Raw genomic sequence first — 18,197 nt, forward strand, 5'->3', positions numbered from 1 at the left:
TCAGAACACAGGGTCTACCGTGTTACAGCACCCTGGAATAGAAAGTGTTAAGGGCTCAATGATGGTAACTTCGCAGTGCTGGGGCAGTACTGCCCCTAAAGTTTGTTAGAAAGCCCCAGTTAGAACAGTGTAACATATTTACCGCTGAAGGTACAGTCCCCTGTTACTAACCCTGATCTGTCACAGGTGCAGTGAGGTTCTTCTAATGTCTGAATGATCAAAGAGACCTAACCAGAGGGGAAAATGCTCATCATTACCCCCAATTTAATATGTGTCATGGTACTGAATTCACCACAAAGGTACGGCTTCTTGTCTGCTTGCATACCCTGACACTTTGAAACCTTCAGTCAGGTGTCTCGACTCAATAAGCTTCGATATAAAGCCCTGGGGCCAGTGAGCTGAGCAGAATGTGCTCCATATCCTGCCTTCATTTATGTGCCAAACTGTAGCTGCTCTCTTCACTGTAGCCATTCACAGAGCACAGGAAAGAGAGGATACTTATTAAAACACACACACACACACACACACACACACACAATGAATAATGCAAAGAAGCCAAATGTCTGTGTGTGTGTGCGTGTCTGTATTTGGTTCCCATCGGATCAAATTTGAAGTTTACCGAAGTACTGAAAGGAATTTTTAAAATGTCTGGCAAAAGTCAGTTTACACAAGCCCTGCCTTATCATAATACATAATTGCTGAAGCACTCTTCTGGTATTTAAAGTGTGTCACACAAGCAGATGTTCAGCTTTGTGTAAATGTAGATAATTATGTACACTGAGATCATCAGATGAGCAAGAGAAAATTATCAGCACATAAATATTAGCATATTATGTATCACTAATTGAGAAGGGACTGCCTGTTGTCCACTAAGCAATGGGCAGGTCAAAACCACACCCTTCAAACAGTTCTAAATAGGCAAAGGTTTAAAAAAGCCCATACACATTTAGACATTGTCAAAAGAACATTGCTTTTTCTGTCTACTAATACAAAATACAGAAGCTGAAATTATATCATGAAAGGCAGACTTTCAGCTTTAATTTGAGGATATTTATATTCAAAATGGGTAAACAGTGTAGGAATTCCAAAACTTTTTATATGCGTGCCCCGGTTCCCCAGGCACCAAAAGTAATTGGACATAATCATAAATTATACTGACATTCAATGTCTGCCTGAAGTCGGGAAACCATAGATATCACCAGATGTGGGTTTTTCCCCTGGTGCATTCTGTGAGGCATTTACTGCATACGTCTTCAGGTTCTTTCCCCTATTTGCCTTAAAATGGTCTTGGTTTTCCTACTAAATGTGTTATCTGCATTGTGAAGTGCTGTACAATGGGTTTTGAATTATACTGGCTGAACCTGAGCAACAATAACATCATCAATACCCATGCCATAAGATGAAGTATAATTCAGATCAAGAGCTGTTCTTTCCCTACTCTTCTCTTCCCTCCCCATCAATCTGTCCTCATTTGTCCTTGGAATGTTCCAGAACTGTACAGTGATTTTTTTTTATTAATGCTTTTGGCTTAATCTGGTCTTCATGCTTTTGTGTATTGCTAATGGTTCACATCTTGTGGTAAACCCTCTGTAGTCATTCTGGTGAAGTCTTCTCTTGATTGGTGACTTTGACACATAATGACCAAGGGAAAGCCAACTCTTGGCAAATGCTGAATACTTTATTCTTCACTAGGGAAATATTCTGCCATGCATTGCAGTTGTTTTCCATGGTCATATAAAATCAAATTCACTATTTTGTAGCCATGTACAGCGGGATGCTGGTGAATATCACATACGCATGTAAAAGTCCACAGTGTACTGCTTAGACTCTTGGTGGCTTCATTGACCACCACTTCCTTATCTGATCACTGAAATGGACAGCCTCCTCTGAGTCTTAGAGGATATGCTTTCTATTTTTTAATAATGGATGTAATAATGCTCTGGGTGATGTTCAAAGTTTGTGGTATTTTTATATCTAAACCCTTACCGATACTTTTTTTTTAGAACTTTCCCCAGGAATTGATTTGATAGAATACAATAGAACTGATTAGCTCCATGGACTTCATGATACTGTTAGTTCAGGTATGTTCTCTAACAAACTCTGGGGCCTTCCAAGAACAGGCACACTTACATATATAGAGTCATCAAGGAATACTAATGCAATGCATTGTAGAATTAGTATTCAAATGCACCCTAGAGGACAAGAAATACCTTTTATTATATTGACTCAAGGCCCTGCCCACTTTTCCGTATATAAACTATACAGAAATCCTGATAAAAATCACTATGGATTATTACAGTATACATCCACTAAAAACACACTAAAGTTTAATGCTTTAATAACATATCTTTTTCTAAACAGCCTTAAATACCATTAATCACTATGGATGGAGCTAAATCGACACTCAAGGTTAACATAATAGATCCTTTGCCCATTTATATTCCTCTATGAATATTTTGTGGTTTTACAAGACACTGAAAACAAGCAATAGTTCATGTGCTCATGTAATCCAAAGTGAACTTATAAAAAACCTAACCTACCACCGTTATATTAGCAGATTGAAAGTAAGGTACTATACAGTCTGATTCTACAGAGCAACCCATCATTAGTTGGTTTCCACAGAAAAACATCCATTAAAAGGAAGTAATTAAAGTAAGTCCCATGTCACACAAAGGAAGCCAATTTCCTCTAATTGCCAGTCCAGTCAGTAGCATCACAGACTGAAAAGAGACCAAGTCCAACAATGTGTGCAGATGTCCTGCTGGCACAGGAACATGTAAGCCTCGAGAATAGCAGCCACAGCAAACAGCACTGGAGATGTGAGGGGAAGCAATTGTCTGGTGCATTGGTTCTGTCAGAGGACTTGTTGAGAAAAATATTATTATATGAATCTGTATGGGTGTGTTTGTGTATGTGTGTGTACTTACTGGACAGACTTGGAAGCCTGAGACCTGAATTTGGTAAACTCCCCTGGTGCTGTCCATTCTGACCCCAGCTGAAACAAACAAAGGTCAAATTTAAAGTTGAAGTCAGACCTTTAATTTGGAATTTCAGTCAGAACCTCTGTTATCGAATACTAATCATCACCTTCTGACCAATCAGTTTCCAGCATCAAGCATCTGCTGGGGTATGACACACTCTATTATGTATCCCTAGAGTACATTATACACAGATCAGCCTTAACATTAAAACCACTGAGAGGTGAAGTGAATAACATTGATTATCTCAACACAATGGCACCTGTCAAGGAGTGGGATACATTAGGCAGCAATTGAAGCCTTAGTGCCAGATACCACAACACACCATCAGATGTCTAGTGGAGTCCATCCCTAGACAGATCTGAGCTATTTTTTGGCACACTGGTGACATACATAGTATTAAGCAATTGGTTCTAATGTTATAGCTGATCAGGATATATATGACCTCATTAGCCATTTTTAAAGGTATACCTTGTTGGTATACAGTTACTAGAGTTGTATATCAGCAGTTCAGCAGTTGGGGTTTTAAACATCTCATTGGGGTTTTAAACATCTCATGAATAAGAAGAAGGCTGTGTTTTTAAAACTGCAATTAAACATCTTACTATGAAACATTGGGGAGAACAAACCTACAATACACAAGTGACATGTTGACTAGTGTTCTAGCATGTTCTGTTCTCTTGGTACTGTGTAGTAGGTTCATTTGGAGGCTAAATGGAATGCATAATTATCACACCTGTCAGAGAATGCAGGAACATGCAGGAACACACACACACACACACAGGTGTGGAAGATTCTCTGAGCAGAGCCTTCTCCAGAGAGTGCACTTATAACAGAGTTAACAGACACAACAAGAGAACAGGTGAGAGCAATGACAGTAATGAGAAAGGGAATCACAGTAAAAGAAAGGCACTATGAGTGGGAAGCTAATAGACACAATGTATTTATCCAAGCACAAAATACCAGGAAAATGAGCCTGTGCTTTTCCACTCCATTACTGGACCAGTGAGACGACTGGTGTTCAGTGGTGAAGCTACAGGAGTGGTTGGTGAATGGTTAAACATACTGCATTCACAGTGCCTGTTGCTGGCTCAGTAACTAAAGCTTCAGGCTACTGAAAAGAAGAGTTCAAGTGTGAGTTCAAATCCCAGCACCACCGAGTCTCACCAAATTTTATGTTTGTTCATCGTTGTAAAGTGTCAGAGAACTGGATAGAAAGAGAGTAAAAAGTAAGATAAACATGACAGAAGGGAGAGAAAGATAGAACTGGAAAGAAACATGAAAGGAGGAAGTTAATGCGAGAGGTAGATTAGAGGACAAAGATTAACAGAGTCTCTGTATCCCTCGGTTAGTTCTTCTGCATCCTTATTCATACTCATTTATTTCTCTCCGAGACGATGCATCTGCACCTCTAATTAACGCCTCTGATCTTCTAATCCACAAAACAGGAAGCATTGGGATCTCATCACAGCTGGGGAATTTGGGTTTCACTTTAGCATTCCTCTCCAATTCCGAGCAGCTGTGAACATCTCACACTTGGGTGAGCAATCACAGAGGTTCCTGGTTCCACAAGCATGCAAACGTCCTGCCACAAAGTCTGCTTTGTTCTACACATGCAGAAATGTACATGCCCCGAACAACCATCAAAGACCTTGGCCATACTAAGGACTTGCGTACGCTCTCATCATCAGGAGTGTATTTGCTGGCATGCCATACATACACAGTGCCGCTGTCGGCATAAACACACAGTTGTGATCCTGGCCAAAACTAATTACTGATGCTGCCAAGTACAGCTTTTTCTCTGGCTGGAATTAGTTGAGCACTGCTGATGGCACATAATATTGCTTCATGCTCCTGAGGCAGGAGCTTCAGTACATTTCCACGTGTAGGTAAATATTTAGCCAGGCTGGAAGAGGGAAAAAATACATACCAATGGACTACAGAGCCTTCGCTCAAATGGAGTATATTCTTCCATTTGCTCAACAAAAAGGGCAATGTGGAAAATGTACATTATATTTTATGTCTAGAGGAAGGAAAAATATACCAATGGGCTACAGAGAAATTGGTCAGTTTGTGTAGTTTATGTGGTCTAGCCTGGTTTATGTGGCTGAAGTAGAGACAATCCAGCAGAACATCATCAATAAATACATCTGATTAAACTAAGACGGTGCTCATCACTCATCACAATCAATGTCTAATTAGCAAAAGCTTACAAAAAGCTTATTCACAATGGATCCCTTATTATCACATGACCCTTATTATCATACCATGTAACATGAAAAAGTCTGAATAATCACCTCACAGCTTCACTATGGGAGTTTTGCAGGGATCAGTTCCAGATCCACTCGTGTTCTCCCCATATAAACGTATACCACACTTCTCGACTCAGTGACTACATCTAATGGCTACCATGCTCGTTACACATAACATCACTTCTCTGCAGCTCACAGAAGACATCAGACTGCCTTTCTGACATCTCTTCCTGATTGAAAACCCAAATGGAACTGAATCTTGAAAAACACTGTGCTTACTTACTGCTTAAGAAGTCCCTATGCTGGACCTCTCAGTATCCTGTACTACCCTCACAGTCCATCCCATACTGTACAACTGGCTTAAATTCTCAGATCAACCAGCATATCCAGTCTCAAAGTTCTTTCATGTAACTCTAGAGGCTTTGTGTTGCAGGAAGAATCGTTGTACCCATTCTTGCACTCTTGAAATCAAAGATAAATGCACCATAGAATCGATAGATAGCAAGATACGTCTGCTTGTACACAGTAGAAACCGTTAGTTATCACGCATGCAGTCACACAACTGTATGTAATGACTGTTGATTAATCCTACACTGTGCTTGTGCACAGCCACACTTATTTACATAAAGAAAGGCCTGCAATGAAGGTCCAAAATAGTAATCAATTTTTGGACATTTTCAGTCAGTACAAAACAATGAAATACATATTTTAACTCACTGTTGGCTTTCAGTTTTTATCTTTGTTGGGGTAACCTTACAGAGAATTTAAGTGGCTGAAGATAACAGCTTCAACTTTTAGATGCTTATGAACAAACACTTGGGGCATTTCAGAGAGTAGAAACTTTTTTTAAAACCCTGAGAGAAGAAAGGACTGTGGTTGATATTGCTGCATTTTGTTGCCATTGTTGGCAAGCTGCTGCCAGAAACCAACTAAAATTGACTTATGAGCCACTCATAAATTTCAGCAAACAGGTTCCTGCACAGCTCTTGAGTTTTCCTGCACAAAGCTGCATGTGCCAAATCTTCAAGCAAAGCACAATTCATCACTGTCTCAATCCCTATCAATCTTTAGTGCCTTCTATATGACTTTACATTCCATCTGTGTCACCTGTCTACACCTTGATGAGTAAGAAATTATGATCAGTAATTGACAATACATGTGATTGGCCATCCTTCTTATCGTTTTACCCACCATTACCGTTTCCTGCCACTAGGGGTTTCTGCATACATGTGCATACACATGGTTTATGCACTAAATTATGTGTGCAAACTTAATAAAGAGCCCCCTGGTTCCTCTGGTTTCACATATTACTTGCACTGAACGTTAGTGATGCCTGACGTGTAGGTTTTTGACTGATGGATTCATGATGGCATTTCTGAGTACTCACACTCCAACCTCCCTTGTTTAGCTATGTTCTTCCTACAGCTATTATACTTCTCATTCTGGTTCATTGGTAGAAACGTAGCCATGCTGCACTTGTGTCGCTGTCAGCTCCTTTAACAGCTCTATGCTTAGGATTTTATTCTGCCTCACTTGTAAGGCTCTCTGGATAAAAACGCCTGCCAGAAGAAATAAATGTAAATGTAAAATGCACTGAGATCACTATGTGCAGTGGACTGCTGAATCATTTGAGCTTGTGTGTGTGTATGTGTGTGTGCGTGTGTGTGTGTGTGTGTGTGTATGTGTGTGTGTGTGTGTGTGTCTGTTTTATTAATGTAGGTGAACTTTACCCAAACGTGGGATTATATAGAAAAAGAAAACTCATTTCAGTTGCAGCAAAGCCAGAGATATTACATAAAACTAACACACTGCTCTTTTTACACATCTCTCTCTCTCTCTCTCTCTCTCTCACTCTCTCTCTCACTCTCTCTGTCTATGTGTGTGTATGCGTGTGTAACCCATGTCTTTTTGCTCGCACTCCATTTTCCCTTTAGCCGGGGAGCACAGGCAGAATTGAAAAGAACGTTTGCCTCAGGAGTCATGCTATTTTAAACATAGACCAGTCTATTGAGACGCACACCCTCCAGACAACTCTCCATTACAGAGCTGGCTGTCGACACACTGTGGCTCGATGCTGCTTTCTTGCTCTTTGCCTGACTGGATTTTTCCCAAAGAGATGCCTCTGAGGCTGCAGGAAATCACTAGGAATTCTGGACAGGCTGCAATTATTCACAGAGACAAAGAATCGTGTGCCACCTCTTCTTTCCAATAGATCAAACGCTTTTGTGGCAGGATATTGAATCCCCTGTCTGTGTGTGAGAGTGTGTTTGTGTGTGGAGGTGTGCTAAGACTTCTCTCAAGAATTCATGATCAATACAATGACCTTGCATCAAAGCACACATACATACACACATACACACACACACACACACACACACACACGCACACACACTCGCACAAAGGCCTCTGGGTGAACATCTAACTGCATGTTCACACAGGCACTGTTTTCTCCACTTCACAAGCCTTCATTTCTTTTCCTGCCCCTGTAGACCAGCTCCTTCACCAGAGGGAAATTTAATTAGCAAGTAGCTGCTGGCCATGCTCTTTGATTAAAGTTACACGCACTACAAAAAGGTTTATGCTCCACAAAGGGCAACGGCCAAGCTAATATTGTACCATTGATAAGAGACCCTGGTGTACCATTGGCTAGGTTCTTGCAGTGTCCATGGAGACCATGGTGTCAGGGTGAATCTGATTGGACACCATTCTTCTGCACTCAGAGAAAAGGATGTGATTAGAGCTCAAGAAGCATGGCCAAGAAGACAAAACTGGGTGAGAAGTGCTAAGATCTAAACAAAAGAGGTCTTTCACAGGCAGCACTCCACATTTTTTCATTTAGCACTCACAGCGAGAGCTAATGGTGTATGCTCCGTGATGGTTTGATATCAATAACCTCACATTTTCACAATTCCAAACATCTCCATTTAAACTAACACAATCCTTTTGGTAGAGCAGCAGGAGATCAAATGTGATGTTTATTTTCCCACATTATTTTCTTCACACTCTCAAAAAGGGTTTTAGCACGAGATGGGAGCAGTCAGTGTCAGAGCATCATTATGCACAGAAGCCTCCAGAAAGTAATCATGCACCACATGTCCATGAAGATATTTCACTGGTGGAGCGATCACTCATTGAAAGATATGGAACTCCTTTTTAATTAAAGTCGAGTCAAATTTAATTACGACATTGGCCTAATTTAGCATAAATCTGACTTGTTTTAGTGCAGTCGCTCTAGAATGAATTGCACTGAACTGTTATTAAGTCTGCTGCTTGAGCCAAAGGTCATGTGTTCTTGCTTCGGAGCTGCGTCTATGCATGTCAGCAAGAGATGGATTCCGGATTAGATGTTTTTGTTGTATGTGAGGATAACCTCCAGCTTGGTAATAACATGCAAGGTGAAAACCTGACCTTTCTACAGCAGTGGAAATTCATCTCAGTGTTCAAACAGAAATCAATCCAATGACAGATGATAACAAGCTAGCACTAGGACTAGCTAACTAGCACAAGCTTTTTGGATATGCAAGCATGCTGGAAACAGTGATATACCATCTTCATAGAGGCATTTCCTTCCTTCAGAAAGATTCTTAATGGTAATCTTTCTAAATTTCTACAATGATAATGAGTGATAAAGATGTATTTCTGAGGTAAAAAGAAAAACTAACCTGGCCCACATAGACGAGCAGGCGGGCGTTGAGCGGGCTCTCATCTGAACTCAACCAGAACTCTGCGTTATCATCAGAAGCCACAGCAAACTGGAAATCCCCTAGAGATGGATGTCATAGACAGAAAATACAGCAATGTTTCAGCTGCTAGAAGATATTTTTATGCTACCATTATTCTTTATTTACTAATATATATATATATATATATATATATATATATATATATATATATATATATATATCCGTTAATGTGATGTGAGAGTGTAAGTGTGTATTTCAGACAGTGCAGGTGTGACAGAGTTTATTAGCCCAGCTGCTAGGAGTCATGTGAACTGACACTCTATAACTGTGTGTTCTCTGAGGCTGGAACTTCTATTTTTATGATTGATTACATGAATGAGCTATGAGCATGTAGCTTCAGTAAATTATTACCATCTTTGTACGGATGTATGTAGCCAAATATTCTCAAGCCATAGTTTTTCCATTTGGGAGCAACAGCTAGTTTCTTCACTATAGTTCTTGTCTGGGGAGACAAACAAAATAAAGTAATAACAGTCAGTATTTTGTTCATTCTTACACTTGAACATGAAATCCTACACAATTTTACACACAGACTCACAACATAATGGCCTCATTTATCATTCAACCTTTAGTAAATCTGCATGTAAATGTTTTTCATAAACACAAAGCCGAAACAAAATTACCACCATTTCTTTTGCTTCATGTGTCATATACACAACCACACAGTAGGGTGTGCAGTTAAATGCATTGACTGTGTCATAAAAACAGAGATTGCCATTAAAAATAGAATTTAACTATATAAGTAGGAAAATATAGAAAATCTAAAACTATATGTGAATACAGATCTGTGGTAAAACAGTATGACTATTACGAAGTTCAAATACAATATATGCTGTGCAAAATCCGTACACTGTCAAGTCCAGAAAAGTTCAATGTGATAAATGGCAAGAACTTTTTGATTTAAATTTATAATAAGAAAAGCTGACAGAGAGAGAGAAATAAAGAAAGAGAGAGAGAGAGAGAGAGAGCTGAAAGCAACTAAATTTAAGTCCTTCTAAATGCAGCATGTACTGTACCACACTAAATATCCAGTAATATGGCTGAACCTGAGCCTTTGTACTACATCAGGCACCGTAGGCATACACTCTTTCTCCCTTCATAGGATGCCATTTCTTTTGTCCTAATTGAGTGACTAGATTGTATATTTTATTTAAAAATTTATTTTATTTGAAAATGTAATCTAGTGCAAGTAACTTGCCAATTTGCCAGTTAACAAATTGACAAATATTGACACCTCATAATTAAACTGACATAAACTCACAAGCTCTCTTCAGAGTTGAATGTTTTTCTGGTCTAACTGGACTGTCATGGATACTAAATTTCTTGTGTAAATGCTCCTGCAGATGAATTCAGAATAAATGTCTTTGTAACCAGTTTGATATGTTACAGTATGTGCATTGTCTACTGTATATAAACCTTCTAAGGATGCTTGCAGTTTTTTTCTCCATTTGTAATAATGGAGGAAGGTAACATAAAGCAGGCTCTTTCTTTTTACTTATTTATATTTAAAAAACAAATAAAAAAACATTTCTTCCTCCCCAACCAATCGGGAAGCAAACGAGAATAACAAACATAAATAAAAAAAAAAATTGTCTAGTTATTGGGCAAATATAAGGAGATTTATGACAAATTAAATCGAAAATATTTCACTGCTTTGGCACTTGGCTATTTTTAGGACATTCAACGCTATGCATTATGACTGTGGCTACATAAAGTCGCACATGCAGCTTCCCTTCTCTTCATTTTATGCCTCCAAAGCTACAGTGAACGAAAATAAGCTCCTCATCACCAATACTTATTTAATCTAACTACCAATATATCAAGCTAGCCTAGTCAGTTATCATTATAAGACCTTGCTATGCTGCCTGACCTGCCACTGTCAAAGTCCACGGATCAAAGCCCAACTGGCATTTAACAAGTACTCCGTCCTTTACAACCCACCAATTACAGAAGTAAATAAATAAGCAGAAGAAAAGATATTTTCCAGAAGCAAAAAAAGAATATCTAAAAGACAATAAAGAGCATATTTGAGATTCTAAGAATGATTTAATTATTACATCTGGTTATGACAAAAATAAAATAGCATGATACTTCTTCAACACAAATTTTGCATAAAAATTTCTAGATTTTCACTTTTTGGTGTTTTTTTTTTTGTCTTTCGCCTGCTCCCTGTTTGGGGTCACCACAGCAGATCACATGGATCGGGTATTAGATATGGCACAGGTTTAGATGGTTTAGCACAGAGATTTAGCCCTTCCTGATGCAACTTTCTCATTTTAGAGAGTTAACTCTACAGTGGCTGGGTTAGCGTTCTGGATGGGAATCGAACCCAAGCCATGGCAATAAGAGTGTGGGATCCTTCCGCTAGACCACCAGGAGGTTTCTTATCAGTTACAGTGTATGACACATTATTTACGTAATTATTTAACACTATCTCTATCATTTTTTTAAAAGTACTGATGATCATAATAATACTAATAATACTAATAATAATACTAATAAAATCAATACTACTACTACTACTACTACTACTACTACTAATAATAATAATAATAATAATAATAGGAAGAAGAAGAAGAGAAAGAAGAAGAAGAAGAAAAAGAATTGAAAAATGTCTTGAAAACAAAGCTAATAAAGCAAACCCCAAATACTCACATGAGGAAAAAGAGGAAAATGAAGGTTCTTTCTGAGCTGAGCAGTAGATGAGCCACACCAGTCTTCAAACACGTGCAGGTTTGCCTGCCCCTTATACTGTGAGGGGAGAAAATAATACAAGAGAAGGAGAGAAAAAAAGAGCTCATTATATTGGACAGTGAAACAGTCTGACTGCTTCAAATAATAAAAAAGGGCTAACAAAAAAGAAAACAACAATAAAGTAAAACATGTAAGCATTGTCTCAGTTTATATCGGATTAAACTTAATAGAAAGTAATAGATGCATGAGAGAGATGAGTACAGAGAGATGGGATAACCTGAGGAGAAGGAATATAAAGGAGGTTATAAAGTTAGTTCTCCACTCATCTCTCTACTGGGACAGCTCACCTGCAAACCTGCAGGAGGAAGACCTGCAGTGCTCAAATCCTCAGAGAACAGCTTATACATTAATAATACAAGAATACAGTCTTGTGAGGGATGGCATGCTGCAGGGTACACACACTTTTCTTTTATATGCACATGCACATCAACATTAAAACCACTGTAAGTTGCAAGCTGGGGCCTCCATGGATCAGACTTGTTTGTCCAGCACTTCCCACAGATTCAATCAGATTGAGGTCTAGCAAACTTGGAAGCCAAGTCAACACCACGAACACTTTGTCTTGTTCCTCAACAACAATTTTTGCTGTGTGGTATTTGATTGGAACTAGCCATCACATACCATGAACACCACACAAGACCAGCTGTACTGGAGATGCTCAAACCCACTTGTCAAGCCACCACAAACTGACCCTTGTCAAAGTTACTTACCTATGTTTCCTGCTTCTAAAACAGCTTCGAGAACTGACTGTTCACTTGCTGTCTAATAGATCCATCCCCTTGGGAGGTTAAAGTGTAACAAGATAATCAATGTTATTCACTTCACCTATAAATCTAGAAATAAATACACATTTCTAGATCCAAAGAACACCAACAAAACAAACTCTAGCATAAAGCAGAAAATCCTCATCCTTGATGCAGGACAGAGTTGATTAGTGTTAGCCGGCATTCGTATGCTTGGTTGTATTGTCTTTTCAATGTCGATTAAGCCAATTCCAATAACCTTGGCCATGTCTTTAGCTTCATGATGGCTCATTTTCACCCCACTACTTAAGACATGATTGTCTCAGTCAGGGGAAGGCCATCAGTGAAGTTACTGTTTATTCTTTGCTGTTAACTTGGCATTGATTCCCCTCTCCCACTGCTGCGTTCCCCAAATAAAATCAATAAAAGAAGATTAGAGACAGTTTCGTCTTCTCACTGTCCATAGCAGCACACAAAGTCCTCTCAATTAAACTCAATTAAACCTAGTGTTCATATGTAGTGACCTGCTGCTCTATTTCTGTCTCTCCAGGACCTCTGTTGCTAGCCCTGGATTTCTGTGTCAGGGAAAGTTATATTGCTATAATCCAGGAGGAGGCAGAACTAAGCCATATCCAGTAACTAATTCACAGCAGCAACCAATTGCTTTACTTTTCCCTCACAACAGATTGTTTTTCCTCTGCATGTTGATTTTAAATTTTATCCCAAGGTTTAAAAAAGGGCAGAGATTACCCGACACTGGTGTTAGACGTCTATAAACATACTTTTCAAATCACTCTTTTTTATTTTCTGCCATTTTCTACTATTTTATCAAGAAAGATAGAACTATAGACACTTTACTGATTTTTATTCCAGCAGCCAGTGCAAGAATGAAGAACATTATGCATAAGAATAAACAGCAAAAAAGTGGTAAGTGGCAGAATGCCTATGTCCCATGGTGTCTTCATGCTTGTGTTACATTCTGGCTCTTGGTTGGAGTTTTGCTGTCTTAGCTAAAGACCTGATCAGTACAATAGCACACTAAACTACTGTAGTATACCTAATAATCTGTCCTCTCTCTGTTAAGCTATATATGAACTAATATTATAATTTTAGACGTCATAATTCTTCTTGAGTCATCTGTACTTATGTGACTCAATGGCTGCTTTTCTGTATACTCTCACGTATATAAAGAACAAATCATTATTTTGGGTTAGGGTTAGCTGCTGTAATCATAAAGCCTATCCTGTTCTCAGTACTGTTTGTTTTTACTCTTTTGCTCCTGTATATTTTCATGATTTATAATTCATCTATCCAGTGACAGTGAGAAGAGGATGACTTCCCATTTCTAAGTCTGGTTCTTTTCAAGGTTTCTTCTTCATGCTGTCTAAATGAGTTACTGTTGTCACTGGTGGCTCTTGGAATCTAAAACTAAAGCTAAATTTCTGTAAAGATGCTTTGAAGCAATTGAAAAATAATACAGAATTAAACTGAACTGAAAAAATAGCAAGCATTACAAAACTATAAAACAGAAATAATAGGCAATAGACTACTCATGTGTTTCAGGCTTGTTATATACTGTATATGAGATACTGATAGTTTTGTGTCCATGGTTTAAAAGCCCAAGGCGTCTGCAGTAGCTCTGTATGTCTTTGAATGTTTCATTTCTCTGCAAAAAATTCCCCACTATCTTCCATAGAGCAATGGTTGAAGCAACACACTTACTGTGACCAGACTCTCTCTGTTTTTCTCTCTCTCCCCATTTCTCTCATAAAAAGACAAATGCACACACACGAACACACATGTATACACTCACACACACACAAAGCCTGCTTCTTATCCACCTGCCTTAGTCTTTAGACCTGTTTCACTGGCTGTATTAGTGTGTCTCTCTGGTTAACATGGCTCTGTGTGTGTATGTGTGTGTGTATGTGTGTGTGTGTGTATGAGTGTACATGCTCAGCTGCAATGTAAAGCTAAAAGCTCTGAACGCATGCCAACAGCTAATGACTCTGAGACCAAAGCCATTCCACCCACCACATACTCACTAAGTATGCCCATAGTGTGATTGTGTGTGTGTGTGTGTGTTCAATACAATGCAGTAAGACACATAATGGGTTTCAAAACAGTATATATTTAATGACTGAAGGTTTATATATATTTTGTTTAGACTAAATTTGGAAATTTCTGTTGTTTTTCTCTATTATATAAGAGTTTCAGAGCTTGAAAAGGCAGATCAGGTCTATAGCAAATCTATCCTAAAAATTAGCATCCTGGTTAAGAATCAAGAACACAAACATAAATCTTTACATAGAAAGGTGTAATCTGAAATCTGGACTCCATAACAGCTTTTATTGGCCAAGGACCACCAAAGAGGGTGTCTGACTGGCTGACTGTAAATCAACCAGTCAGTTCTTTTTGTTCAGAACCATGTTTATTGCCATGAATATGTGAAGTCAACGTCCCTACAAAAACAGACCAGTGTGCAACCATAGGTCGTTCATTTACAGTAAGAATGTCATGCAAATTAATGAGCCTGTACTGTAAACTTAGATAATTTGGCAAATCCAGCATTTATTTGATTATCATAATCACTTATTATTGTCACAGTTGTAAACATGACTTCCTTCTTCCATCACAACAGCTTTGTTGCCAAGAGGAATGTTAAAATACACGACACACAAATCTCCTGAATATCCTGTAGAATCCAACCAGTCAAATGTTGACTTTAAAACCAATGAAGCATTATCAGTTTTGTGTGCCATGTGCATCAGATGTTCAGCCAACAGTTTGTGGGCCTGATGTCTGAGGTTGAGACTATTTGCAATGTGTATTGTAATGAAAATATGTCTGTTTTGTGTTGCTTCTAAATTCCAGCAATGCTTTTATACACAATTAAACCATTTTTTTTCTCTTCTTCTTACAAATTTCATCATCAAATCCTTGTGGCCCTGTAATTCACTGGTTTCATTTATTCATCAACAGTAAACGCTTTACTCTGCTCAGGGTTGTGGTAGATCTGGAGCTTATCCCACCCTCACCACACCCAGTATTCCTGGCATAAGCTCCAGACCCACCACACCACTGACCAAAGCAAAGCACTTACTGTTGATGAGCGAATGAATCCTAGTGGAAGTAACATAACTCAAGACATTCATTTATAGCTGTGATTAAATTTTGGAAGTGGGCATCACTAAAGGAAAAAATACACACCTCTGTTAGCCAATCACTGCATGCTAACATCTATATCAAAGAACTGGAGGAAGGGGACAGTGAAGTGATGGAGAAGGGGATGGAGCAGGGGCAGGGGCTAAGGAGGAAGTTAGTTAGTTAGTTTGTTAGATAGTAAAATAGTCTTTGAATCTGTTTTCCCTAGTCACTTTTGAGCACTACTGGTTGATTGATGCCCTTGGAAAGTTTGTTCAGTTTTGTTTCTCAAGAAACTGAAGCTTCACTAATGCATGTACACGCATGTACACTCTCGGCAGATACACGCTCTATATTTAACCTAATAGAGCTCAAAATGTAGCACTTCTGTGTGTATGTATGTGTGTGTGTGTGTGTGTGTGCGTGATGATGCATGAAAACACCTTGCAAACATGTCTACCTGAATGACAGGTCTCTAAAAAATAAGACTTTTAAACACAGAAAAGAAAAGATCACACCTTTTCAGTCACAAAATATACAGCAGCTTCTTCTATCATGCAATGTTTGAATAAAAAAAAAATAACAATATGCTCAGATGACCTTGCCATGACTCTCTCAAGGCCGTTAACTGTTCAGGCCAGTAGATTATCAGAATCTCAGCAGTATTAGAGATCCTCCACAGTTCATGGACCTCAGCCACCTGCCTCATGCATCACTTCCCACATACCATCACAAGCTCTAAAAACAGGTTACCAGGTGACATAAAGGTGGTACCGCCTTTCAGAATGACGTGTGATACGAGGCTCTCAAAAAATTGCTGTGGGCATCTAATGCACCTTTATTCCCCGGTGGTTAAAACCTCAGATGCATTTTAACGAGCAGTCTCCGTCATAAATGTTCCATCAGAATGTGTGCTGGAGAGGATGTGCTGCTGTAGATAGGACTGTATATTACAGATGCCAGATAAAGATCATCTCCCGTCTGCACATGACCTTTTTACCCCGCAGTAATCAGTCCCCGGGAGAGAGCTGCAATATAGACCGCATTCAGTTTGATTGCCTGATGGTATGTAATGGCTGCGAGTAACTGCCATGCCCAACTGTTCCTTATGATGAGTTGAAGAAAGTTGGAGAAAAACAAACAGAGGCAAAGAAAAAAATGTCTATTGGGTAAATAAAATAATTAAAGAAAAAAAAAAGAGTAATGCCAATGTTTCTATTTCGAAGAAGCTTGGAGTTCTGTGTGCCTTTTGTGGCTAATATGGAGCTAATAACTCGGTCAGGAAGTCAGTCAAGAAGTCAGTCAGGAAGGAAGGAAGGAAGGAAGGAAGGAAGGAAGGAAACATTAAAGAATTAAGGAAAAGAATAACAGAAAAGGAAAAGAATCTATATAAAATAATAGGAAAGGAAGCAAGGGGTGGGGTGGACTGGGTCGAGCGAGAAGAAGGGAAGAATTATAGGAAGGAAAGGGAAAGAATATAAGTATTAAACAAATAAAATGAAATAAGTGAAAAATGTACGATAAATGAAAGTGATGATTAAAAAAAGAAATTATAAAATAAAAGCATAGGAATAAAAAGAAAAGAAAGGAAAGGAAAGGAAAGGAAAGGAAAGGAAAGGAAAAGAAAGGAAAGGAAAGGAAAGCATTGTCATCTTCTTTTTCTAACAGTTCAAAAAAAATTGTGATAAAGCTGATGAACAATAAAAGGCAACCGAATCATTAGTGCAAACCATTATTACGTCAAAACATATTTCAATCACTGAAATAGCACTTGAATGCTCCTCATTACCACCATAATGAACTCATTAAGAACTCCATAATAACTTTTATCTGTTTTCAATAGGAATTTGATGAATACATTTATTTTTAAAAATGAGAGATGCCACTCAATGTCTGTGATAAGACAGTGCTGTAGACTATCCCAAGCTGCAGTTTAATCACTTTGTCCTATACAATTCAGTGTGTCAGGCAGATCCTGGTCACCCATGCAGGTCAGGGATCTTTCAGCTTCTTAGCTTCCAAACAAATGTCAGAGAAGGGACTGTGTGTCAAGGCCTAAAAACTATAAAGATGCAATTGTGAAGAAGAAAACAGAGCAAAGATTCTGTTTAACCACAAAACATAGCAAAAGACCTCATTCTTTATGTTATATGACATTTTTATACCATTATAGTGCTTATGTCAGTAGATAAATTCACAATGGGAGTTATGGTTAATCTGCTTTGTTCTGCCTAGCCGTCTGGCTGGAGAGCAGAAAGCATGTGGTAATTAGCTGCGTCTTGCCGGCAGCAGGTCATTACTACAGCGCAATGGTATTTGGCAGACGGTGGCATTCAGGCTCGACGTGATTGCTCCTTGTCAGAGACTGTATTGGCCTTGTGGCACTTTCACACACACCTGTGACTGGCTCTTCAGCTGTTCTCACTTTGGTTAAGAGTTGGAGTTGGCCAATAGCAGCTGTTCCTTAACTAACAAAAAAACTGATGATTTATATCCTGTGCCAGTAACACCAACTGAGTCAAGACGCTAATAATGTACTACGCACTGTGGACTAAAAGCTTCAGGATGACATCAGGAATTACT

At 38.7% G+C, this 18,197-nt stretch overlaps 1 protein-coding gene across 1 annotated transcript in view; it reads right to left on the bottom strand.

The window, feature by feature from the left end:
• Positions 1 to 18,197, bottom strand: part of b4galnt4a (beta-1,4-N-acetyl-galactosaminyl transferase 4a) — a 125,001-nt gene that overhangs the window by 30,675 nt on the left and 76,129 nt on the right. Inside the window, exons 4-7 of the mRNA XM_060887182.1 lie at positions 11,629 to 11,724; positions 9,325 to 9,415; positions 8,893 to 8,993; positions 2,928 to 2,995 (exon numbers count right to left, since the gene is read on the bottom strand). Of these exons, the coding sequence (XP_060743165.1) occupies positions 2,928 to 2,995; positions 8,893 to 8,993; positions 9,325 to 9,415; positions 11,629 to 11,724 (356 nt within the window). The remainder of the gene's footprint in view (positions 1 to 2,927; positions 2,996 to 8,892; positions 8,994 to 9,324; positions 9,416 to 11,628; positions 11,725 to 18,197) is intronic.

Source organism: Tachysurus vachellii, chromosome 14 (genome assembly GCF_030014155.1).
Source record: "Tachysurus vachellii isolate PV-2020 chromosome 14, HZAU_Pvac_v1, whole genome shotgun sequence".
NCBI lineage: Eukaryota > Metazoa > Chordata > Actinopteri > Siluriformes > Bagridae > Tachysurus > Tachysurus vachellii.